The following is a 26,254-nucleotide window of genomic DNA, read 5'->3' on the forward strand; positions in this document are numbered from 1 at the left end:
AACTCTGTCATTATAAAATGTTAGTACTTTGATAAAGCCAACACCATTAAAGCAATTTTTTTCAAAAGCACTGGCTCAAAAGGTGGGGGGAGGAGAAAATAGAGAAAGATAGTCAAAAGGTACAAACTTGCAGTTATAAGATAAATAAGTACTAGGGATGTAATGGACAACATGATGGCTATAGTTAACACTTTTGTATGATACAAATTTTTTCTTAACGTTTATTTATTTTTGAGAGACAGAGCATGAGTGGGGGGAGGCAGAGAAAGAGGGAAACACAGAATCTGAAGCAGGCTTCAGGCTCTAAGCTGTCAGATCAGAGCCCATCATGGGGCTCGAACTCATGAACTATGAGATGACATGAGCTCAAGTCGGATGCTTAACTGACCAAGCCACCCAGGGGCCCCTACGCTGGTATATGGTATAGAAGAAAGTTGTCAGCAGAATAGAACCTAACAGTTCTCATCACAAGGAGAATGTTTTTCTTCTTTCCTTCTGATTGTACCTATATAAGATGATGGATGTAAACTGATACTATCATGGTAATCATTTCACAATAGATGTAAATGAAACCATCATGCTGTATACCTTAAACTTACACAGTGATATATGTCAATTATTTCTTAATAAAACTGGAAACAAACAAGAATAAATCAAGCAAGCTGTGTGTGTGTGTGTGTGTGTGTGTACATATACACATATGTATATTCTTTCAATCTGTGGCTGTGCTTTTGTTGTTTTCGCTCTCTTTATGGTACACAAACGAACGAACGAATACTTGCTATGTGTCCATCAAGCCCTTTCAGCAGGACATCAGTGACTATTCCTTCGCTCAGTGGGAAGGAGAAAATAGACATTATGGAGGACAAGCTGCTATAAACGTAGTGAAGAGCAGCAGTACTGGGACAGTCATAAGACCAACTTTAGAAAGATGGAGACTTCCCAGAAATCTCTTGGCTCCAATCAACCCTTTGTTGTTGTTGTTGTTGTTGTTGTTATTGTTGTTGTACCCATGTTTTAAGCCCAGAGACAAAGGATCATGTGCAATGTAGTTCCATCCTAAGGACAAGCTGGTTTGTGGTGGGCTAAGGAAAAAATCTATGCTGCAGCATCTTTGGATGTCACAAAAAGATGTCTGTATGCCTTGTATTTAATCTTTATAACCAACTGCTTGAAATGCTCCTCCTTTCAATGTCTGTCTGGATAGGTTTTTTTATTTAGGCCTCAATATAAACCTAACATCTTCAGCAAGGCCCTCTCTGACCACCCGATCACTACCGTATCACCCTGTTTTATTTCTTGATACTGTTCATTTCTGACACCTGTTGCTTGTTTTTTCTACTGGAATATATATGAAAGCAGGGACTTTCTCTGCCCTGTATTCTCAGGCATTCAGTTAATGCTTGTAATAAAAAAAATGTATGTTTTAAGTCGCATATACAAATGCCAGAATTTATTATTGAGATCAAACAAAACAAAGCAATCCATCTTTTAAATTGCAAGGCAATACAAAATTCCAAGGTGGTATTATCATAACCATTTGCTAAGTAATAATCTGACTTGCAAATCGGATCACAAATACTTCAGTGATATTTTACCATCATCTCGGGTTTCACTGTCCTCAGGGTTGCTTTCACTATCTGCTTCATAGCCTTCTTCTTCAACCAAAAGTTTAAGACTACAGCACTGGGAATCCTCAGCTTCTTCTGGAAAATCACCTGGTTGGGATGACAACTCTTCTTCAGACTGATGACTCTATAAAATTAGTGCAATTAGAAGGCAAAAGTTGTAATATTTGCTCATTTTTAGTAATAGAATATTCATTACTCAAAAATCATTTTGAGGATAGCTTCAGTGTTTTCTTCATGAAAAAAATCTCAGGAACCAATATTAACCACTATAAATTATGAATTTCATGCAGCAAGATTTTCCAGAATCTCTCAACTTTATTAACACTTCAAAAATGGGGGTCTGTAACAGATTAAGTTATAGATCATTTCAGTTTTACTGAAAAAGAGGTCTATGAAATTTCACTCTAGTTGTACAAAAGCAAACGACTAAAAACTCCAATGAGGTGGAATTATACTTTTTACAACTTTATGCTAGTAAATAAATACTATTTTTCCACATCTGATCATGGAAAAAGATTTTTCCATAGAATTTTTATAAATAAAATGTTTCATAAATTAGATAACCAGAGTAGACATGAAAATTGTTCAAAGGGATTAATTTTAAGATTTCAGAATGCAATTGTCTATATACAAGCATCTCAGAAATCAAGAATCCAGCATTAACTTCCTGTGTAATATCCTACAGCCTGAAATCTTCCTTTTCTCATAAAAACGCTACTCGTATATTCACTTCAGAAAACATTTTCACTTAGAGAATCTCCGAGTACTTTATCACTGCGACGTTAATAAAAGGTGGAATAAAGCAAGTATTTCAACATTTTCCAGTTAACCAATTGACCCAGTAATATGATGAAGGCATTAGTAGCTACTTCTGTAAGTTTTTAAAGTTCTGACAAAGAACAAGATAAAATATTACTGCAGAAGATTATAAAATGTCATATACATGGCTAGACTGAGAAATTAAAAGAGAAGTTACATAAAGGATAAGTGACAATTAATAAAAGGTAAAAGAAACAGGAAAGGAGAGGGAAGTAAACTAAATAGGCATCACGGTTTCAGAAAAAATATTAAAATAGTTCTTTTAGGAAAAAAATGCTAACATGAACGACTGAAAAACTATGCTTGCTAATTTCTATGCAAATACTCATCATTTTTATGTTGAGTGATTTAAAATTAAAGTGAACAGAGAGTTCTGGAAATATTAGCTGTACCAATATAGGATCAGAAAAGACAGCTAAGTCATCACCATCTTTGAATTACCATATAATAAACTATCGGTTATATGCAAGACTTATCAAACCAAATAATACATTTCTGTCTCACTGAGAGCAATTCTCAGTAAGCTGGCAGATTAGATGGAAACAAGCATGTCCCAGTGCTCTCCTGCTTTATGAGATGGGGCACTGAGTGAATACTGTCCATCCCACCTGATGGAGATATGACTCACAGAAGGAGATATGACCAAATCCTGGCTCGTGTGTTCTAACGACATTCATCAGTGACTGGTCGCATCCCATGCCCGACTGCCTGTGCTGGTCATCCCCAAGCAACACAACTGTATGTCATCCATACCTTCTCAGTCATAGCATCATGGTGGTCAAAATCTACTGAATGATTCCCCAGCGCAACTCGAAGCAGGGCATCAAATAAAGGCTTTGCTAGTTCTGTTTCAATCACCTTTGACTGGGAGAGATGGTCCCGCATTTCAAACAGTATGTTTTCCACAGACAAATTCTAAGGTAAAATAAAGGATACTAAGAATATTAATAACATGCTTTAAAAAATTAAACAATGACAACATAAATAATATTTACTTAAGAAGTAGAAAGCTACTACATTTATCTGCAGCAGATATGAAAGTATAATGACTACAAATATCTAGCTCTTATACAAATATCCTGTTATAATTAGTAACATTTTTATTTATCAAATGCTTTACTCATCTTATTTCATTCTGAATTTCAATGTATCATAAATTGAATGTAAATGTATCACATACATAAAAATAGTTGAAACTTCAGAATTTTGACTAACCGTCTCTACATTTTACAAATGCCTTATTCTTAGAAAGCCCGTAAGAGTCGAAGAAGCACTTGTATTCTAATCCCTCCATCTCTCTCCCTTCTTTACTCCCTCCCTTCTGTCTTTGAGGAAACTCTTGCTGCTTACCTATGTACCTATATTAGGCATCCATAGAGATGGATATGAAACTGACCTCTCCCTTAAGGAATTGCCTCAGGCCAGCATAAGAAACAGATACATATCGACAAGGTATCATGATGATCATACTAGAGCTATAAACAAAGTTCTCTGAGAGACAAAAAGAGAGATACTGCCTGAGAGACCTGTTGAAAGTGTCCCGGGAGGGGTTGTATGAGATGGACAGTAAAGAAAAGAGCATACATACAAACAGAGGGAGAGTATGCTAGGCAGAGAAACAGGAACAAGGAGGGGCATCTTGAGAAGCTGTTGGCTAGCTCAGGATGGCTGATGGCAGGATGGTAAAGGACAGCAGGAAATGAAGCCAGAAAAGGAAGTGGAAACAAGACACTGAAGGGCTCCGTATGCGATCCTAAGGAGTCTGGATTTTAACTGTGAGCAATGTGGAAGCATCATGATTTTTTAGACAGGAGGAAATGGGGAGACAGAAACTGCACCAGGGAGAGCCTGTTGGCTGACAGAACAGTTAGGGATGAGTTATGAACAGGCGATCTACCATATTTGAAGTTTCTTTAGAAGCAGGGTCTGAAACTGAGGACTCCTTTTTTGGTTGAGAAGTGCTCCCAGGAGAAATCTGGAAGGTCATGAGGGGAGCAGGATATGTTGCGGGGAAAATCCAGGCAAAAAGGTCGTTTCAGAATAAATGCTAAGCCCCAGCCCAATTCCATCAGAAGTTCTGGAGCCTGAACTGCGCCGCAAAGACTGTCCCCACTCTGCACAGCTACACCCATCCATCACTGGCTATGGTCACCCTTCCCGGGCATCTCCCATGAGCCAAGGGCAGTCCCTGGGAGATGAGTACAGACGTGAGCCCTTGTAGCAGACGGTAGATGGGTGGTAAAGGGGTAAAGGGGACCTGAGCAGGACACCAGAAAGCATCACACTGAGATGGCCAGGTCTGAACTCTGAAACACAAAGTTCTCTTATCACTCATCTGACATTTAACACGTATCTAATGCCTTTCAAGGTTGACAACTTTGAGGGGCGCCTGGGTGGCTTAGTCGGTTAAGCATCCGACTTTCGCTTAGGTCATGATCTCGCGGTTCGTGGGTTCGAGCCCCGCGTCGGGCTCTGCGCTGACTGCCAGCNTAACTTTGAGGGGTGCCTGGGTGGCTTAGTCGGTTAAGCATCCGACTTTCGCTTAGGTCATGACCTCCCCGTTCGTGGGTTCGAGCCCCGCGTCGGGCTCTGCGCTGACTGCCAGCTCAGAGCCTGGAGCCTGTTTCAGAGTCTGTGACTCCCTCTCTCTCTGACCCTCCCCTGCTCATGCTGTCTCTCTCTCTCTCCTAGAAATAAATTAAAAAAAAAAAAAAGGTTGATAACTTTGATATATGAAGATTTTGCATTCCAAACCAAACTGTAAGCTTCTTGAGGGCAGGAACTGGGTCATGTACTCCTCTGTTCACTTCCCCCCCTCCCCTCAGTACATGGTACTGTGCTAACCACACAGGAGCTTCTCAAAACAGAATCTTTGGAAAAACAAAATGACACGGTATAATGACATAACTTAAAAATATATATAATATATATGTTACACAGTAGCTGAACAAAGGACCAAGTTATTACCTGATTAGGTAACTCTAATTCCATCTTTTGTGCACAAGCTCTGGTGCTATGAAGACAAATGGCCAGAAGGGCTTCCAGAAGTCGTATGCTCTGAAGTGAGGTCTCACTTTCTTGACTTGTAAATACCTTTGCTTCCTCAGGAGCAGCTGTAGTAGCTGAAACATGGCCTGTATTTTTGGAAGAGATATGCTGTGCCTCTAATTTACCTAAACTGTCAGCACTCTGTTTTGGACTACCCAGTCCTGATGGCGTGGGGTCTCTTTTTATAGTCAAAGATGATAGATCTTCCTTCAAGGTGACCTCAGATTGAGAAGTTCTATTTAAATCTTGGTTTTCATGTACATTTAGGTCCCCTTCCTTTCTTCCTTGCCCTCCTTCATGACTTCTGAACAGTTTCTCTATGATCATAAATATTAATTTATGGCATGCTTGGAAACCACCAAACCTAAAAAACTGTTTCTGGAAAACTGGACTCAACATGTAGATCCAACGACACATGGACCAAATGTCTGCTGCTTGCTGCATATGCTTGGGAGAAGGCAAGACGAGGCTCTCGGGAGACAAACATGGCGGCATATGATGTAAAGGCACACTAGCTCTGCTGTCATACCCAGAAGTATCTTCGGAATCACTGGTCAACTCTCTATCAGACTCTGCTTCTTTACTTACACATAAGAATGCCACACAGAGGAACAGGTTTATCATGTTGATATGAACATCCTGGTTAACAGACTTGCGTTTCTTTGGGTAAGCTTCTTTGAGTCTGGCAGAAAATTTGCTAAGACTCTGAGGAGAATCTGAATAAGCTTGCTGGTTATCAAACGAAGTACCTCCATTTAAAGATAATTCCTTCTGTTTGCCATCTCTCCCATCAATACCTGGAATTGAAGAATCTTTTTGTTGTTCCCCTAGGCTGATTATCAGAGTTTCAAATGTTTTTAGGGAATGACTTCGAATATCATCTAAGTAATTTAATTCAATTATTTGACTTACTCCATTACGACTTAAAAACAAATCTCTTATCACCCTGTGAGGGAAGAAAAATACACGAGATTTTACATATAGAAACATCATTTATGCAGAGGCACATATACTATTTAAATATGTCATTGTTGCATGTGGTATATACTAACCACTAATCCAATTCATCAATTACCTGGCCAATGTTCTTCATTATATGAGGATTTCCAATTACTTTCACATCCTTTTTTAAACACTGCAATATGACTCAAGCATCATTTATAAAGAATGGGTCACATGCATCCCAAGTTAAATGAAACAATTTAGGGAAAAAAAACGTTTCCCCGAATGGCAGATTCTGTACAAATTCTAAATGCCACAACCACCTCCACACTTCAGATGGATGAAAGATTGCAAGCAGGCAGGCATATTTGGGTCCATTTGTCTGTCTGCCTAATGGTCTATTCAAGACTTTTTGTTTCACACCAGCCCCTCATAAAGGGCAGGAACCAAACTACAGAGCTAAAGACTTTCCACCCTGTCTCAGGTTGAGAGTCTCAGGTCTAGATCACTGGAATCCTAATAATAACTAATATAAATCAGTGCAGCAAAGATCCAGGCTGTCCACAAATACACCAAAGAGTTAAAAAACTTTCGAATCAATGTCAGTTCTACTTAAACAATGGCAGAATGTCAGAAATAATAATTTTTAAAAAAGATTGTAAAGATAATGATGATAATGATGACAGGTTATATTTTATTATGTTTTTAAAATGATATATGCATTAATTTGAAAGGCCAGACTATCAGAAGCTAGCTTTATTTATAAAATTATTTTTTAAGTACTTGACAATCATAAAATCTAAAAAGCCCATTGGTAGAATTCTAAGTAATTTTAATTTTCTTCTTTTTGTTATCTAATTTTCTACATTTTCTATATGCATTGTTTACATAATAAATGTGGCTGTGTTATTTAAGAAATAATAATTCCCTTAAATCTACTGCCTTGACAAATAATTATCACTTTAGGTATGTGCATATTGTACAAAGTTGTAAATAAATGAGATATTTTTAATTTTGTATGTTTTGATAAAATATAAGCTCTTTGTAAACATTCTTTTTAATGACTATTAATATTCTATCAAGTAAATACAAATTAATTAATCTAACATTGCCCCTGCTGTTGGATATCTATGTCCATTTTTCCCCCATCAGGAATATATTTAAAACTTCATTTTTTTTTCCACTAAGAAATTAAAATCAATGGCTCTATCTATGCTCTCCCCTATAACCACTCCAGTAAAATGAAATAAATAAATAGATCAATCAAGGTAAAAAAATAATCTGACCTAATGTGGAAACATTCTTTGTTCCTAAACTAAACTGAAATCCTAGGAAAGAATAAAGGGTAAAGACATTCAAGAGCATACAATAAGAAAAAAATATCTGCCCCCACGCATGCATACAAACCTCGATTTAAGCAGAGCAGGCAGAGTTTTTAAGTAAATCTGCAGCACTTCTGAGGGCAAACACTGGCTGTGATGGCTGCAAACGTGAGCCTGAGCTGAAGTAATGTTCAGGTGTTGACAATGATGGGCTAACTCGACGCCTCTTTGGAGCACAGGATTAAATATGCAATTATACAGTTTCCATCGAACGACTACATTGCCCTTCTGGATTAAACTGCAAATGTGGTTTGCGATCTGCACACTACGGAACCGGTCTTCTTCGAAAACAAAATTCTGATAAGCATCTAAGGCGCCCCATCTCCACAGCAAGTCTTTGGATCCAGTGCTGGGCAGGATCCCTTGAGATCTGTGAGAAGGGCTGGACGGGCTTGGGGAGGGCCCAGCCTCCCACGGGCTCCCCTGCAGTGCTTCCTCTAATTTGGCTAGTTGGTCAGGGTCAATGGTACAAATGTTGCAAGTTGCTTTTTTCAGTTTTTGTGGGATCTCGGCTCCGCCTAACTGATCCAGAATGAGTTTGTTAAGGATGGTCAATATATGCTGCTGGAAATTCTTCAGCACAGGCGATTTGAACGCATGGAGCAAAGGAATGATTACGGATTTGGGGTCCATACAACAGCATATCCCGACACTGTTCACGCCCGACAGGACCTGGACACAGGTGCTGCTCAGGGACACGTGCTGCAGTAAGCGCAGGCACTGGTGAGCGCACACGGCAATACAGCAGCACCGCTCAGGGTAGTAAACATCTCCGTCTGCGGTCTCTTCAAACGGGTTTTTGGAAACCTGGTTCTTAAAAGCCGAGACCAGAAGACCTGAGAGATCCCTGTGGTGGTGCATAAAGTGAGAGTATTCGCACCGTCTGTGCCTCTTTCTTGTGCACACTGAGTGATGAAGTTGCTCTGATTTCACTTTTTTGACAGTGCTCATTATTTTCATGACGCTATTTATCAGGGCCTTCAAATGTTCTGCAGCCTCAGCAGGAACTCCGTCTCTTAAAACCAGCCATTCCATTTGAAGAACTGCTGTTTCAAATAAATTGAATCCATGATGCTGGATGAATTCATGAACCAAATCCATGGCCTGACTGAAGAAAAAGGGATTTGAAGCTGCGCTCTGAAGACAACAGATCAGGATCTGCAGAACCCCTTCCAGAAGCTCAGGTAAGAGAAGGGCCCTATGGCGATACTTTGAAAACACAAAGCCTTCTTGAACCTCCTGTAGTGTTCTCTTTTGTCTTGGTGCAAAAGGGTCAGGCTGCTTTTCTAGACAAGTTCTAATTTTTAAAGCTGCTCTAAGCAATTCAGTTAAGTTCTTTCTAAGATTCTCTGGCATCACCTCTGCAGTACTAATATCCACCGACATAAGATGCAACACTGTTCGAAAAAGCATCCGCTGAACCAAAGCCATGGGTTCTTCAGTCCAGCCTACAGAAACCATCTGACTCTCCAAACTGTCCCGCAGGTGACAGCAGTCCCCAAAGCCTGCTAGGAATTCAGTCAGTGTGGGCACTACAGTGGCTGCGAGAGCAGAATTATGATTCAAGGTCATGTCAAACTTACAGACTTTCTCTAATAAAGATAACAAAACATGACATAAGTCAAATGGGGAGTTGTTCATGTGACTGAGAATCGACAAGGCAGCTGGCTCACTCAAAATGTCAGTGTTTGACTCCTGTCTTGGAAGGATCTCCTTGGAATTTTCCAGAGCCATGGTACCAAGAGGAGTCTGTTCTTTGGTTGCTAAGTGGTCAAGTTTAGCTGTAAGGTGGTCTTCTTTAGGAGACTGTGTTACGAAATGCTGTAGCAGACGGGGCTTTCTATGCTTATTCACTGCCATGCTCTTGTCATCTGAATTGGCTTCCGAATCTGACGTGGAGAGCTGTGTCTTTCTTGCATCTCTTATAGAATAGCGGTGGGTACTTTTACGCGCTCGTCTGCTTTTTCGAAAAACATTCACTTTTGCAGGAACCTGACCGGATGGGGCACTTCCTTCTAAATATAATTTTTCCTGAGTAGATCTTTGTGAACTTGAGTTCTTTTCTTTGGTCAGGATGATCTCAGCTGAGAATGGTAGATTAAAATCTAATAAAATGAAGAAAGAAAATTTAGAATACCTTAATATGTTTTCAAACTCAATTCGTGTGGGTGATTACTCTCTTACTTATCTTCCACTTTAGGAGCTTTTCCTCAGTTAATTTTTACTGGGGCTGATTTCCTTTAGCGATGTGTTGTCTCTAGATCACTTCCCCCTATACTTATTTTCTCATGCTAAATCCTAGGTAGCATTGGTTCAAGGTATGTAAATTGATTTGGAAAACAATAAAGGAGAACAAAATTAGGGAAGTAAATCCGATTTAAAAACCATACTTTGCACTATGACATCAACAGTAGCACTACTGTTCATACCATATTACAGATCTCCTCCAACAGTCCCATTAATTAAGAAACAAGGGCACATTATATTCTCAAAAACAGTATTTAGCCTATATCATTGATATAACTTAAGAACTTTAAGATTTCCCCAAATCATTTTAAATGCATATAAAAGATACCAACTATTCACTAAGATTCAGGTTAAAAAAGAGTTCTTCAGAATATTTACTGAATGTGCTGCACAGTGAACTAAGAACAGGCAGCCTCGAACCGAGGCTCCGGCGTGTGACCCACGCCCAGTACCTCCTTCTTGGGGAAATACATAAATCCTCTTTACTAATTAAAAAGTTCAGAAAATTGGTCTTTCCCTTTGCACTACTATGTAAAAAGAGCTATGTGAAAAATATAGTTGCAATTTAGAATGAATAAATAACAATCTCTACATAAAAGATCTGTGCCTTAATTAAGACAGGAAGGGGAGAAATTAAAAGGAGTCGGACAAATTCTACCGATACAAAGGATGCAGGCAAGGTAGACAGCTTTCCCAAAGGAATACCAGGTATCTTAAGTAACAGACAACTTGTGAATTCTACAAAATCAGAAGTAAATAAGAGCAGAGAGTTCATGAATCAACCAATAAAGGGATAGCAATGTTACAAGACCTTAGATAATCCCCAAAAGAGAGCTCCATATCAGAAATTAAAATGTGTATGTGGCATTAAAATACTATATAGAAAGATTTATTTTTATCCTGAGAGATCACTAAACATCTCACAATTCATATATCCTAGAAATGGTCAAGAGGAAAGCTCTTCATTCTTTCACTGAAACATTTAAACCAAGTTTCATACACTTAATATGATCTATGTGTGTGTATTTAATTTTTTTTCAAAATTAGAAACTAAAAATATATACTGACCTTCCCTGTAAGAATTCTACCCAGCCTTGAAACAAAGTATTGCTTCAAATGAACCCCTTCAAAGGAACATTAAAAAAAAAAACAAAAAAACACTCTGAAACTAAACAGTGAAAGTCACTGGTAGAGTACTGGTCATAGAAAGCAGTCTTTAAAACAGGCAAAGGAACTTTAATTTCTTTCTTCGAACGTTTCACTACCCATTTCTCAGACAGGGCTGCATACCGACATTTACTCCTTCTGCTAAGTGATCTGCTTCCTCATATGTTTTCTAGTTGTCATTACATTTGAGTAATCCCCACAGAAGCACCATGGTTTTTGTATTATTAGCAGAAATAAAAATGTGTTTGCATGAAGAACTTCTCACATCAAATCTCACACTAATAGACACTGTTCTGAATTTGAACTGTATCAACTAGTAAGGCAAAAGGAGCTTTTCAGTGGAACTCCTTTCCTCAGTGGAATTTTGATAATGCAAGTGATACTATAAAAGAAACATACCTGCTGCCTTCTCTTCTTGAACAGGTATCTTCCATACCAGTGGAAGGAGTGATAGGAGCAGAGTAAGGAGTTCTTCTCTACACGTCAATGCCTGTGTTAGAAACAAAACAATCCTTCATGGTCTGAGGTCATGAGACACATAATTCCTACTACTTTGTCTTAAATTGAGCCAAAAGTTCCTAAGTTTCTTAAAAGGTTGCATTTGAAAGGCAGCTATGCTCACCACTATACCACCAACACAGACTAAAAGGTTGCATTTGAGAAGCTAAGAATCAAATTAACTGATCTCAAATCCAATTAAAGCTGTGATACTTTTCAATTTATAAACCTTTCCAATGACAGAAGAATGTAGGAGTATTGGACGGTATTTAGCACATTCTTGCTGATTTTTCCCCAAATAGCTGTTATTACCACCATGCACATTGCAAGAATTCCTCATCTATGAAAAAGAAAACACATTTGCTAGGTGAGAATGAAACGTTAAGCCCTATGAATTAGCAAACCAATAACATGAAGTTACTAGATAGAAAGTCTTCATGCAGTTAAATGTAAAACTCAGAGAACACAATTTTAAAAGGAGAAACTGACATTATTAATAAATAATATCTACAAAGAGAGAAAGACTTATTAGTGAAGGTAATAGAATAAATATGTATCAATTGCACACTATGTCCACAGCACTAACTGTCTTACCCTTTTTGGAGGATATGGTCCAAGCCCTGGAGAAGCTCCCCTCATTTGGTCCATAAAATACATACACACAAACAGTTAAAGAACAATAGAAGGCATGTAGCATAAGTAAGCACCCGGGTGTGGCATAGATATTTGGTGTAGGAGATCAGAAAAAAGAGCGATCATTACCAGTCAGAAGTATGGAAGTGGGGCCGGAGGCAGAGAGCTAGTCTGGACACAGGACATGGGCAGTAAAGGAATTGACAAATGAAGTTTAAATTCCTCACTTTAGTCAGTGGGCAGGGAGTCACAGAGGTATAATCAGATTTGCTTGTTAGAAAGACCCCTCTAGCCACCGTATAGAGGACAGAATTGGGGCAGGGAGGGACAGGGGTTGATCAGGGTTTAGCAGCCAGGAAAAACAATAATCCAGATGCGAGAGAATGATCAACGGAAATGCTCTGACAGTAAAATAAAACTGAAAAGGAGACATGTTTGAGAAACTGCAAGGAAAACCTGAAATGACTTGTAGTTGGTTATCTATGGAGTGTGAAGGGGTAAAAAAGATCTGAAAGAACTTGGAGAATTCTGGTTTAGGCAACAAGGTGACTGGATAGATAGATCTGGAACTTAAGAAAAAGATGTGAAGTGCATAACAAGACCCGGGAGTCCCTGAAGCAGAAGTCAAGGGCACAGGAGATTTCCTAAGGAGAGTATGCAGGATGACAAGAGTGGATGGATGGCTATGGAACTCTCAACCTTTCCAGAATGAAGAAAGTGCTGGAGAGAAAGACGTCTGTAAAGGAGTCTGAGAAGTAGTGCCCCCAAAGAAATGTAGAACAAGAGAAATCAAGGGAAGAGAGCAGTTCAGGAGAGAGGAGAGTAAACCAGGTCAAGAGCTGTTGTTCTTTAGTAGTATAAAATGATGGCAGAAAAGCATTTATTAAGTAGAGGGTCACTGGCAACCTTAGCAAAGGCAACATTAATGTAGTGATAAGGGTACAAGTCAGATTGCAACAGGCTGAGAGTTGAAAGAAATGAGAAAAGCAGAGACACAGTATTCAGACTATTCCTTCTGGGGCCCTGCCTATGGAAAGGCTCAAAAATACTTCAAAAGTAAAAGCTGAACTTCTTTTCGGGCTCAGAAGACCCTTCATGACATGATTCCTATTGACTTGTCCAGTGTCAGCTCCCACCACCACACCTGACCCAACCCCACATGTCCAGCTACGAAGGGTTTCCTGAACACCACTGGCCTGTACTCCCCAATATGTCTGCCTCACATGCACTGATCTTCCAGTTGTTCACTACCATCCTCCCATCGGCCAAATGCCAACTCATTCTTCAGGCAAGCCTTTAGCCCCTCCGTGGAGAGCCTTATCTAATCCCCTCCTCAGGAAAGCTACATTCATGTTCCGGATTTACTTGTGGTACAGCAATCAATTTGCTGAACTGTTCAAGTCTGAATTCCAGTCTTCCTCTATTATTCAATCGGCAAAAATGTATTGAGCCCCTACCATGGGGCAGACACTTTGGATGGAGTGGTGAAGATAATATCCACCTTCTCACAAAGCTGATGCTCATGCAGGGGAGATGGAAATAATGGGTACAAATAAGAAAATTCCCAGACAGGGGCACCTGGTGGCTCAGTCAGATACGCATCCGACTTTGGCTCAGGTCATGATCTCACAGTTTGTGGGGTCGAGCCCTGCGTCAGGCTCTGTGCTGACAGCCAGCTCAGAGCCTGGAGCCTGTTTCCGGTTCTGTGTCTCCCTCTCTCTCTGACCCTCCCCTGCTTGCTCATGTGCTCTCTCTCTGTCTCTCAGAAATAAATAAAATATAAATTTAAAAAAAAATTCCCAGACAGAATACAGTGCTATGAAGAAAATTAACACAACAGGGATTATAGAGCAACAGGCCACTTGAGTAGATACTTAAATGAAGAGAAGAAGGAATCCATGCAAAGATTTGGAGAAAAAGGACTCTTGGAAGCATCTAAAAGGTCAGGAATGAGCTCTGCTATTTCACAGAACAGCAAGCAGGCCAATATCGCTGGAGTGCATTAAGCCAGGGAGCCCTAGGAGATGAGGCTAGAGGGTGTAGGTTGGCCAGGAGGAGAGGGCAAGATCTAATGTGGCCTGTGGGCCCTGTGAAGGAGTGTGGAGTTATCTGTGTATAGAATGGTCTTTAAAAAAATGTAAACCAGGGGCACCTGGGTGGCTCAGTCAGTTAAGCGTCTGACTTCAGCTCAGGTCATGATCTCATGGTTCGTGGGTTCGAGCCCCACGTCAGGCTCTGTGCTGACAGCCAGCTCAGAGCCTGGAGCCTGTTTCCGATTCTGTGTCTCCCTCTCTCTCTGACCCTCCCCTGCTTGCTCATGTGCTCTCTCTCTGTCTCTCAGAAATAAATAAAATATCCACGTCAGGCTCTGTGCTGACAGCCAGCTCAGAGCCTGGAGCCTGCTTCCGATTCTGTCTCCCTCTCTCTCTGACCCTCCCCTGCCTGCTCTCTCTCTCTCTCAGAAATAAATAAAACATAAAAAGTTTTTAAAAAAAAAATGTAAACCAATTTTGGGTGCATCATTCCTGTAGAGTCCTCCTAATGTGAGTATTTATCTTTAGTGGATGAACTAGTAGCATTCTAATAGGGCTTACGGAAACCTTAGGAGTGTGTGAAGTGCCCCAGCCCTTGCTCCATGACAGTACACTGGCGAATCCTCATCGCTATGTGAACAGGGTCTCCTGCCTCCCGGCCTTGGCATGACACACGGTCTGGAATTACTCTCACTCCTTCCCACTTAGTTAAGGGGCCCCTCACTACCTTCAAGGCCCAGCCCCAGCGAAACCTCCTTTGTGATGCTTTTCGTCCCACACCAACCCAAGTTTACTGTGCCCCCTCCAGGCTGGATGCCTGTGCCCCCATTTCACCAAGTGGATTAGTTCTTGGGAACCATGGGTCCTTCAAAAGAATGAGGGTGAAACAAGTGTGGGCTTTTGGTTTTTGCCACTTCTGCTGGAAGTGTATTCCTGAGGAGGACACTTCTCGGCTCCCCGTGGCCCAATAGAACAGTGACTGAATAATTCTTGACTTCATTCAATCACAATAATTTCTAACACAATTCATCACTGGGGAATCTCTTGGTAATTCATTGGACCTCTTACTTTTCTAGTTTTGCATATTTCCAGATTTACTTATCCTATCGAGTTCCAAAGAAACCACACATGTAATTCCAACCTTTTGCAAGTCATAAAATCATTTTCTCTTATTTCCAGGCATCCTGGCAAACAAGAGCGTGCAACCCTCTATTTCAAACCAAGCTCTGATTTTCTCTCCCAAGGTCCTAATTAGTCACAGTGTCCAGAGGAATGGGGTGTTCCCTAACATCAACCAAGTGGAGAGTTCTCAATATGTCCTATTAGGCAACACATGCTATAAACAGATCCATTTCCTGGCTATTCCTGGACTGTCCAATCTACCGAAATGATACCCCTCCTCATTTAATACTTATATTTTTATGTTTCTCCTTCTGCAGGGAAAATGACTGTAACATGTCTTTTTAAATTCCCCATAGCAATAATAAACAGGAAAATCACTCTCATGCAGCTGTACATTTTTACTTCAATTCAAGAAACATATTTCAAGTATCTACCAGGTTTCAGGCACTGTTCTTTTACAATTCAAGTGTTTATACTGGAATATTAATTGCCTACCCTAGTCATTCAGAAGTAATGGTGGCCGGATGGGGGAGAAAGGGAGACGAGTCAGGGGAAGGGCTGAGATGGCAAGCCAGACGGATGTCCAGCAAGCCGCAAAGGCAGGCGGGTACCAGATAAGTGGGGTTCGAGGACCCTGGGATGACAGGGTAAGCTTAGAGCTTGGATTGTATTCAGAATGTGATAGAAGACTATTGGAGTTATTTTAATTGGTATTAATGGTATTACTTTATTTTTTTTTTTTACAAATAGTTTATGGTCAAATTATTTTCCATATAACACTCAGTGCTCATCCCCAAAGTGCCCTCCTCCATGCCCATCCCCCCTCCCCCCCACATCCATCAGTCCTCAGTTTTTGTCAGCATTCAAGAGTCTCTCATGGTTTGCCTCTCTCCCTTTCCCCCACCATTTCCGCCCTTCTTCTCCCCCTTGTTCCTCCGTCAAGTTCCTCCTAATCCTCCTATACGTGCAAACATATGATATTTGTCCTTCTCTGCCTGACTTATTTCGCTCAGCATAACACCCTCAAGGTCCATCCATGTTGCTACACATGGCCAGATTTCATTGTTTCTCATTGCCATGTAGTATTCCATGGTATAGATAAACCACATCTTCTTGATCCATTCATCTGTTGATGGACACTTAGGCTCTTTCCATGTTTTAGTTATTGTGGAGAGTGCTGCTATAATGGTATTACTTTAAATCAGCACTTTGACACGCTAATAAAATTTAATATTCCAGACATAAGCAGAAATATATGTAGAGTCCTTTATTTCTTCTGCCAGAGTGTTATAATTATTTCTAATATATATGTGTACACACACATATATAAGAAAATTAATTTATTAGTACTGTAAACAGAATCTTTTTTCTTTTCTTTTCTAGCTGTATAGCAGTACCTAAAGGAAACAATGATCTTTCGGATTTTTCCATATGTATCGCTTAAGAATGGCATTTTTATTGCTCCACCTTTCTCACATTTACTTGCCATTACTTTCATATTCTACTTCACTACTGCATGTTTTTAAAACATGATATCAAACAGAAATAATCATGAAGAGTTATTTTTCTACTGATTCTACTGTGGAACTTTTCCCCAAAAATATTATTGGTTTTTCTACTCTTAGCATATGACACCCTCTAAATCTATTTTTTGAGTTTCTGTTAAGAATGGATTAATTTTGCCAAATGTTTTTGCTATCTCAGGATAGCTAAACATACTGCTTTTTCCCGTTGATGTCAAACATTACGCTCATAGTTTTTCTTGAATTATAACAGGGGTTGCAATCTTTTTTTTTTTTAAAGGACCAGATGGTAAACATCTTAGGCTTTTTGAGTCATATACGATCTCTACTGCATATTCTTCTGTTTCTTTTAACAACTCTTTAAAAATGCAAAAACTATTCTTAGCTTGTGGGCTGCCCAAAACCAGATCGCTGGTGGCAGGATTTTGGTCTGCAGGCCACAGTTTACCCAGCCAGTCCCTGGTGTCTTTCCTCTTTCCCTGCCAGCAAAGAATGGTGATAAAATGGCTACGTTACTCTTTGTTAAGACTCTGGGCAGCACCTAGTAAAGGTTATCAGCTAGACAGAAGTCCCACTCAGAATCCTGCGACCATTACTCCATACAAGCTTTGCATACCCAAAGTAGAGGGCTCTGTCTCAAAAACAGCTCTAGATGTGGCTTCTGGGGGATGCAGTGAACACCATTAAAATTCAGAGGAGACCCATCACATCTTATAAGAAATTTCTANAAAAAAAAAAAAAAAAAAAAACCAACAGTTTGGACTAAAAGGAACAGAGACAGTTCAAAATGAAGAGAGCTCACTGGGCCCCCACTTTTCTCCAGGAGCGAAGCGGGTGAGAAAGCTGCACATTATGAACTACATCTTACGGAAATGAGAAGACACCTCAGAGGATGGAGCCGAGAGTCGTGGAGAACCACAGGATGGGGAAGAACCATCCCCTGCCCCAAGAATAGGCAACACAGGCCTGACAGGAGTTCAGGGGATCCGTGACTGCTATGTGCCTCTGGTCACTCTCCTTTCCAAATGCAGGCATCTAATGTGGTTAACTTGTCCCTCCTCATCATTGTACATGGCTGAGTGTGGCTCTTATGTTCAATGGTAACTACGCACTGCACCTGGAAGCCTCATCTGCATCCAGAACTGACCCATATCATGAGATCATCAACTTCAAGCCTGATGCCATGATGGGATGATATTCTGAGAGTCCTGAGAGAGACGGAATGTGGGAGGAATGCTAATCACTGTGGCCAGCGAGGGGACTATGGTAGATACAGTGTGGCCACAGATGATCTTCCCCTGAAATGATGGAGTCTATGTTTCCATCCCTTAACTCTGGGCTGGCCTGGGACTTGCTTTGACCAAGAGAATGTGGCAGAAGTGATGTTATGTGACACGCCACAGCTTCTCTTCTCACCCTCTTGGAATGCTGCCACAAACATGTCAAGAAGCCAAGTCTCGCCTCCTGAAACATGAGAGGCCATGTGGACAAGAACTGAGGCAGCCAGGCCAGCAGCCCCATCCAACAGCCCCTGGTCTTCCACCAACAGACTGCACATTCAGAGGTGAGCCCAGGGGACATTGTGAGAAGCAGAGGTGGGGGTCCCAGCTGAGCCTACCTCTACTTCCAACTCACAGAAGCACGAGCAAATTAATCATTGGTGTTTTGTGCCACTAAGATTTTGGAATGTGGTTTGTTACATAGCAATCAATTGATACAGTCATTGCTCCTGGGTGTAAAGGGAGATAACTCATTGGATTCCCTACTCTCTGTGGCTAGCTCCTGTCTAGTGGCTAAGCGGATACTCTCACTACTCCAAGAAGTAGGCATACCACCTCCCCCCTACACCCTCATTCCTACCAAACTAATCATGCATACATAAATCGTGACATGTGTATATAAAGAGAATCTGTAGACCTAGATGTAGCAAACTAAAGTTGACTATTATTACCTTTACTAGCTTTAAAAGTTTGTCTTATTTTCTTACTAAAATAACTCTTACTAATGAATATTACCAAAGACTTACATATCAAACCTAAAGAGTAATTTTCGTTGCCCATTTTCTTGCTGAAAACCCTCCCCAGTGTTTTCAGAATAAACTTAAGTCTCTGATGTGGCAGACAAGGCTTTCCATTGCGCGGCCCCTGCCTTCCAGTCTCTTCAGTCGCCAACACCACACACGCAACCTTTGTTCTAACTCCTCTAAACTACTACTAGGGCAGTGAATGTGTTCTTTCTCCTCTAGCTACCAGGGTCTACATTTGCAGTTTCTCTGGCCTAATGCTTCCTCCCTCTTTTAATTGCCAATCTCTACTTCGATATACCAATTTCTCTCTAAGAAGCATTTCCTCATGACCCGCTCCTCTGCACTCCCCAAATACTTCCACACTGTTTTGTCATCATTGCTTTTTTCAATCTGTCCATCTCTTCAAAAGCTAAGAGGTCCTGGTAAAGACAGTCTCTCTTTTTTTTAGCTCTACATCTAGCAGAGATGCTGGCATTTGGTAGGTACTTCATGGTCTGCTGAATAAACCAGTGAACGAATTGTGTAGCCATACTTCTAAAGGTCTCATGTTTCTCTATTATACTTATTTTATATATTCCAATGATAGATAGATAGTATATGTAGTACTATATATTAAAGTGATAATACTACAAACATTTAGGAAGAAGAAAGTACTCTCTTACACAGAAAACAGCTGAAGATTAAAGAAACCTATTACAATTTCTTTTAGATTTATTTTGTGAAAGAGACTGCATATGCACAAGCTAAAGAGAGGCAGAAAAAGAGGGAGAGGGAGAGGAAGAGGGGGAGAGAGAGAGAGACAGAGACAGACAGAGAGAGAGAGAGACAGAGAGAGAGAGAATCCCAAGAAGGCTCTACCCTATCAGCCCAGAGCCCCACATGGGGCTTGATCTCATGAACTGTGAGATCATGACCTGAGCCAAAACCGAAAGTCGGATGCTTAACCGACTGAGCCACTCTGGCACTCCAAACCTATTATAATTTTTAAAGTGTTTTGTTCATAAATGTATAACCTCCTCCAGTAAAACTTCATATTTTACTCAGCAAAATAAGTAAAAACTTTATAGAGCATTCATAAAGTGTGGATAGGTATGGAAATTTATATATTGACGTTTTAAAAAGTAGTATTTATACATTTGTGTTGGTAATAAATCATTGTAGTTTTCTCTTCATTAATCCAAATTAAGCTATTTATATTTATAACCAGGGAATAGAAGAAATCAGAAACCATTATTATCAAATGTTATATGAAAACAAATAGCAATTTATGTTGGAATAGGCCTTTTAAGTCATCCAGCGTAATGTATTTATATCACCAATAAGGCTACAGAGATCTGAAGAAGTCACTCATCTCAGTAACACTGGTGCCAAGATTAAAATCTAGGATAACTCTTACTTTTTGGGCTGGACAAATTTTCTTTAAAAAAAACTTGTAAATGTCTGCATATAAACTTCAACTATGCCACCTTTAACCATTGAAAAGAATATATTTTTGCTACTTAAGCAGACTATATTTTTCCCAAATAAACAGATTAACGTGTCTGTGTATAAAAGATCATGACTACACGGGGCTTATCCCAGGAATGCACATGATGGTTTCAACATTTAGAAACCATCAGTGTGATTCACTCAAACTAACGGAATTCAAAAAAAATATGATAGCCTCAATAGATTCAGAAAAGGCACTGAAAAAACCCAATATCCATTCAGGATAAAAACTCTAACAGACTGGAAATAGATGAGAACTCCCTCCTTCTGATAAAAGGCATCTAAGAAAAACCTAGAGCTAACATCATGTTTCATGAAAATACTGAATGTTTTCTCTCTAAGGTCGGCATAAGGCAGGATGTCCACTCTCATCACTCCCACCTGCTTTTGTACTAGGAGCCAGTGCAAAAGGCAAGGAAATGAAATAAAAGGTATGCAAATTGCAAAATAAGTGAAATTGCTATTGTTTACAGATGACATGATTGTGTACGTAGAAAACCCTAAGGAATTTACAGAAAATTTTCAAACTAAATACAAATAAGTGAATTTAGCAGAGGCACAAGATGCAAGGTCAATGTACAAAAATCACTTATATTTCTATGAGCAACAAATGACAGAAAATAAAAATTTTTAAGGCAACCTACAATAACATCAAAAATAATATTCAGAATAAATTTACCAAAAAATATGCAAGACTTCTACACTGAAAACCAAAAACATATTGCAGGGCAAATAGAGAAGACTCAAATAAACAGATATTTACACCATGCGGATAGACTGAGAAACTCAACATTGCTGTCAATTCTCTCCAAACTGGTTTTTCAATTCAATGCGATCACAGCTGAAACCCTACCAAGCATTTCTGTAGAATAAGCTACTTCTAAAATGTATATGGAAATGCAAAGGACCTAGAACAGTCAAACATTCTTGAAAATGAAGACCACAATGAAGAACTTATATGGCCTAATTTCTAGAGATACTATAAAGGCCACAGTAACCCACTGGTATCAGTGAAAGAACAGGTGACAGATAAGTGGAACAGAAGAGTCTAGAAATAAGCCCCACATAAATGGTCAACTGATTTTTCACATAGGTGCCAAGGTCACTTACTGGGGGAAAGAGCAGACTCTTAAGAAGAAATGTTGCTGGAAAAACTGGGTAACTACACAGGGAGGAGGGGGAGGAACTCATCATAGCTCCTGCCTCACACCATACACTAACATTAATTCAGTATGGCTTACAGACCTCAAAATAAAAATACTAACATCTTCTAGGAAAAAAAAAAAAAACCAAACCAGAATATCTTTGTCATTTTGAGATGCAAAATAAGGATTTCTTAGACAGGATATAAAACACACTATTCACACAAAAAAACCCTGCTGTTCTAAAGGCACTGTTAAGAAAAGAAAAGGCGGGGCACCTGGGTGGCTCAGTCGGTTAAGCGTACGACTTTGGCTCAGGTCATGATCTCTCAGTTTGTGGGTTCGAGCCCTGCGTTGGGCTCTGTGCTGCCAGCTCAGAGCCTGGAGCCTGTTTCAGATTCTGTGTCTCCCTCTCTGACCCTCCCCTACTCTCTCTCTCTCTCTCGCTCTCAGAAATAAATAAAACATTAAAAAAATTAAAAAGAAAAGAAAACGCAAGTTATGTGGAAACTAATTTGACAATAAACTATTTGAAAAACAAAAACAGTGAACAGCAAAAAAAAAAAAGAAAACGCAAGCCACAAAGAACATATTTGTAATCCAACAAAAACTTGTATCCAGAATAGACTAAAAAAACAACAACAAAAAACCCTGCAACTGGATACTAAACAAATAACTGGACTTTAAAATGGGCACAAAATTTAAACAGACATTCAACAGAAGGTACACAAATGGCTAGTGAACACAACACATAAAATAGCACTCAGCATCATTAGTTTTCAGAGAAATGCAAATTAAAATCACAGTGAGATACTAGTTCACGTTCACATAGGATGGCTAGTATTACACAGACTGGTAATGCCAAATATCAGAGAGGATGCGGAACGATAAGAATTCGCATACCTTGCTGGTGAGAATGAAAAGTGGTACAACCACTTTGAAAAAAGTGTTTGGCACTTCCTTATGAAGTTAAACACCTACCCTTCGACACAGCAATTGTATGCCTAGATATATACTCTGGAAAAAATGAAAATATATTCACACAAAGGCTTTTTTAAGGATGTTCACAGCAGCTCTATTTATAATAGCCAAAGGGAAACAAAAGCCAAATGGTTAAACAACAGGGGAAAGGTCAAATTGTAGTATATCTACACAACAGAATATCAATGAGAAACAACACATAGCGAACTAATGATTCACACAATAACGGGTGAAGCTCAGAGACACAAGAGTACATGCTACATGACTCCATTTATATGAAGTTCTAGAAAAGCAAAACTACACTTAGATGTTAGAAATTACAGGAGTCCCTGGGTGGCTCAGTCAGTTAAGCATCCGACTTTGACTCAGGTCATGATCTCACAGTTCGTGGGTTCAAGCCCCGCGTCAGGCTCTGTGCTGACAGCTAGCTCAGAGGCTGGAGCCTGCTTCAGATTTTGTATCTCCCTGTCTCTCTGACCCTCCCCTGCTCATGCTGTCTCTCTGTCTCTCTGTCTCTGTGTATCTCTCTCTCTCTCAGAGGTAAATAAAACATTAAAAAATTTTTAAATAAGTGTTGACAAGTCATATTTTTTAATTTTTAAAAATTAAAAAAAAATTAATGTTTATTTATTTTTAAGAGAGAAACAGAGTGCGAGTGGGGGAGGGGCAGAGAGAGGGAGATACAGACTCTGAAACAGGCTCCAGGCTCTGAGCTGTCAGCACAGAGCCCGATGCAGGGCTCTAACCCATGGACTGTGAAATCATGACCTGAGCTAAAGTCAGATGCTTAGCTGACTGAGCCACCCAGGAGCCCAGATAAGCACTATTTTTTAAGGGCTATTTATTTGCTCCCTACTTCTACTTCTACTGTTCCCACTGCCATCACTACAGATATTCCAAAAGTGAATGATGGGGAAGAGGGAACACAAGATAATACCCTAGGAAAAAATATTGTTGGAATTATGACTTGAGTGATTTCAGTCACTTAATAATACATGAAAATGTATTTCATGACTTAAAAGAGAAACCGTATAATCTATAGAAATAGAAAGTAGATCAGTGTTTGCTAAGGGCCGTGGGGGATGGGAAGGATAGGGGAGTGACAGCTAAAAGGAACCAGGTCCCTGCTTGAGGTGATGAAATGTCCTAAAATTGAGTGGTGATGGCTGCGCATATCTGTTATACACATGAAATGGATGGATTCTAGGATATGTGGACTGTATCTTAATACAGCTTACATTAAAAACCTACTGAGATTTTTGATTAGGATTATGTTGGAATCTATATATCATTTTGGAGACAAAAAGTATCCTTATACTAATGACTTTTCCAATACATGAAAATTATGAAGTCCTACATTTATTTGGGTCTTCTTTAGTTTCTCTCAATAATGTTTTATAGAATTTTGTGTAGAAATCTGCACATCTTTCATTAGAACTATTCCTGGGTATTCGATATTTCTGATGCTATTTATATATCTTTAAAAGAAAAAGAAAGCACTGAATTGTTGTAATGTGGGGTAAGAAAATGAACAGCATGATAGGCTTATGATATCAGCAAATTTTGAAATAAAAATCATTACACATGATCTAACAAATAATTTTTTCTAATTTTTAAATCTATTCATGAAAAAATCATACAAAATACAAAAATTAAATTATATGTAATCATGCATTTAATAAATAAAATTCATGAAAGGGAATAAAAATATATAAACTTGATATTCTGGAAAATTTCATGACAGGCAGACACCACAGTGAACAAATACTCCCTGATACATATCTGTTAGGCTCCTTAGCTTCTTGTCAGAACAGAGGCATTGCACTGCTTAATTTTAGTATCTGTATTTATCCAATATACATATTTATTAACAAAGTGCCTTTATAGCAAAGAAATTTTAACAATGGTTAAGTTTATATCTAAAGCCAGTAACATTTATCAGTGTTTAAAAATGTCTGTCATATTGGTGCTATAGGGACCTTATTATCTTTTCAAGTTAATTGAAATATTATCTAACTACATTAGTTAGTCCCCTGAAAGCAGACAGTGAAATTTTTCTTTCACAAAATACATATTTGTTTTCTATTAAAACAAAGCAAACATATAAATCACATTTGGGCTTCAAGTTAACCCTGTCTGACTTACTTAATGTTTCTGCACCTAAGTTTTTCATTGATAAAAGAAGATTGGGGGCACCTGGGTGGCTCAGTTGGTTAAGTGTCCAACTTCAGCTCAGGTCATGATCTCAGGGTTTGTGGGTTTGAGCCCCATGTCAGGCTATGTGCTGACAACTCAGAGCATGGAGCCTGCTTTGGATTCTGTGTGTGTCTCTCTCCTGCCCCTGCCCCCTCATGCTCTGTCTCTGTCTCTGAAAAATGAAACCTTAAAAACAATTTTTTTAAAAAAGATTGGAGGACATCTCCATCTCCCAACTAGTTTTAAAGTTCTGTTAATTCTATAATAAGGAAACAGCAAAATGCTGTATGTTCAGACCATACTTTAAGCAAACACAGTAAGGTACAAAAAACAAGATGTATACAAGCTAAAGGACCCAATAATTAATGGTTTACACAAAGCATTCTCTACTTTCACCCAAGAATTAGTAAGCTCTCTAAATATAATTTACACTAAACTTCTCAAAAAATATATCTAGCATCTATTGAAAGTGCAAATTCAAAATGTTTCTGAATCATAATCTTAAATCTCTAGTAATAAGCATAGTTATCTCACACTGATATTGGGACAAAAAGCGTAATATGGATGAGGCCATCTTGGAATCCTAAGGCCATTTATAATCTAAGACATTTCAGGCATTTTGAAAAGTATCCATCCATTTGAGTATCCATTTCAAAGAGACTCTCAGAAACCATGGAACTCAGAAATCATGTATCTGTAACTATAATATACTGAGGAAAAAAGTATTTGGTATGAAAATGTTACCTGATCGATGATGGAATTGAGCTTGGTGAGTAACAGAAATCCTCGGCCGTGGACAAGGTAATGTCCAAGCGTTGCCATGTGCGTCTCCTCTTCCTCCTCCTCCCTGGCCTCCACCCTCTGGACCACAGCATTGCAGAGTCGGTTGACATCCGTCAGAAATTCACGTGCCAGTGAGTTACTGTCAGTGCTCATGACCGAGCTATAAGATAAAGATTACAAAAAGAAAAGATCAGAGGAATAAAAACTTACATTTAAAACTAGGTGTTTTTAAGATTGCTTGTTTCTAACTAAAGCCTGACTTTAAACTATTGGGCATTGGTACTTAACCCTGTAATATTCTCAGACACAGTTCTGATCTAGTCAAGGGCCCTTAAATATTCTTGCATGGCAGAAATTAGACCCGGGTGGGAAATGGCTGAGCGTAACCAAGAAGGGGAAGTGATGGCACCACAGAAGACACACTAGTGAGTGGTGGCAGTTCAGTTAGATCCCTGCCTTCCTAAATAGCCTCATAGTAGAATAAAAATACACTCATTACCTATAAAACATTCTTGCTTTACATGGTTTAAAAATATGAATGGACCTTTGAAAACTATAAAATATTTTTCACGTGATGAAATTGACAATGAGTG

The 26,254-nt window shown here is 39.3% G+C and overlaps 1 protein-coding gene across 2 annotated transcripts in view; it reads right to left on the reverse strand.

Annotated features, from left to right (window-relative positions):
• The window catches only part of LYST (lysosomal trafficking regulator), a 163,972-nt gene that overhangs the window by 114,804 nt on the left and 22,914 nt on the right, over positions 1 to 26,254 (reverse strand). For both annotated transcript variants that reach the window (XM_077751733.1, XM_077751732.1), the window contains exons 3-8: positions 25,623 to 25,821; positions 11,636 to 11,726; positions 7,848 to 9,927; positions 5,418 to 6,444; positions 3,204 to 3,365; positions 1,599 to 1,755 (exon numbers count right to left, since the gene is read on the reverse strand). In XM_077751733.1, the coding sequence (XP_077607859.1) occupies positions 1,599 to 1,755; positions 3,204 to 3,365; positions 5,418 to 6,444; positions 7,848 to 9,927; positions 11,636 to 11,726; positions 25,623 to 25,814 (3,709 nt within the window). In that variant the 5' untranslated portion in view covers positions 25,815 to 25,821. The remainder of the gene's footprint in view (positions 1 to 1,598; positions 1,756 to 3,203; positions 3,366 to 5,417; positions 6,445 to 7,847; positions 9,928 to 11,635; positions 11,727 to 25,622; positions 25,822 to 26,254) is intronic.

The sequence above is a fragment of the Crocuta crocuta genome, unplaced genomic scaffold (assembly GCF_008692635.1).
Source record: "Crocuta crocuta isolate KB4526 unplaced genomic scaffold, BGI_CrCroc_1.0 scaffold59-1, whole genome shotgun sequence".
Classification (NCBI taxonomy): Eukaryota; Metazoa; Chordata; class Mammalia; order Carnivora; family Hyaenidae; genus Crocuta; species Crocuta crocuta.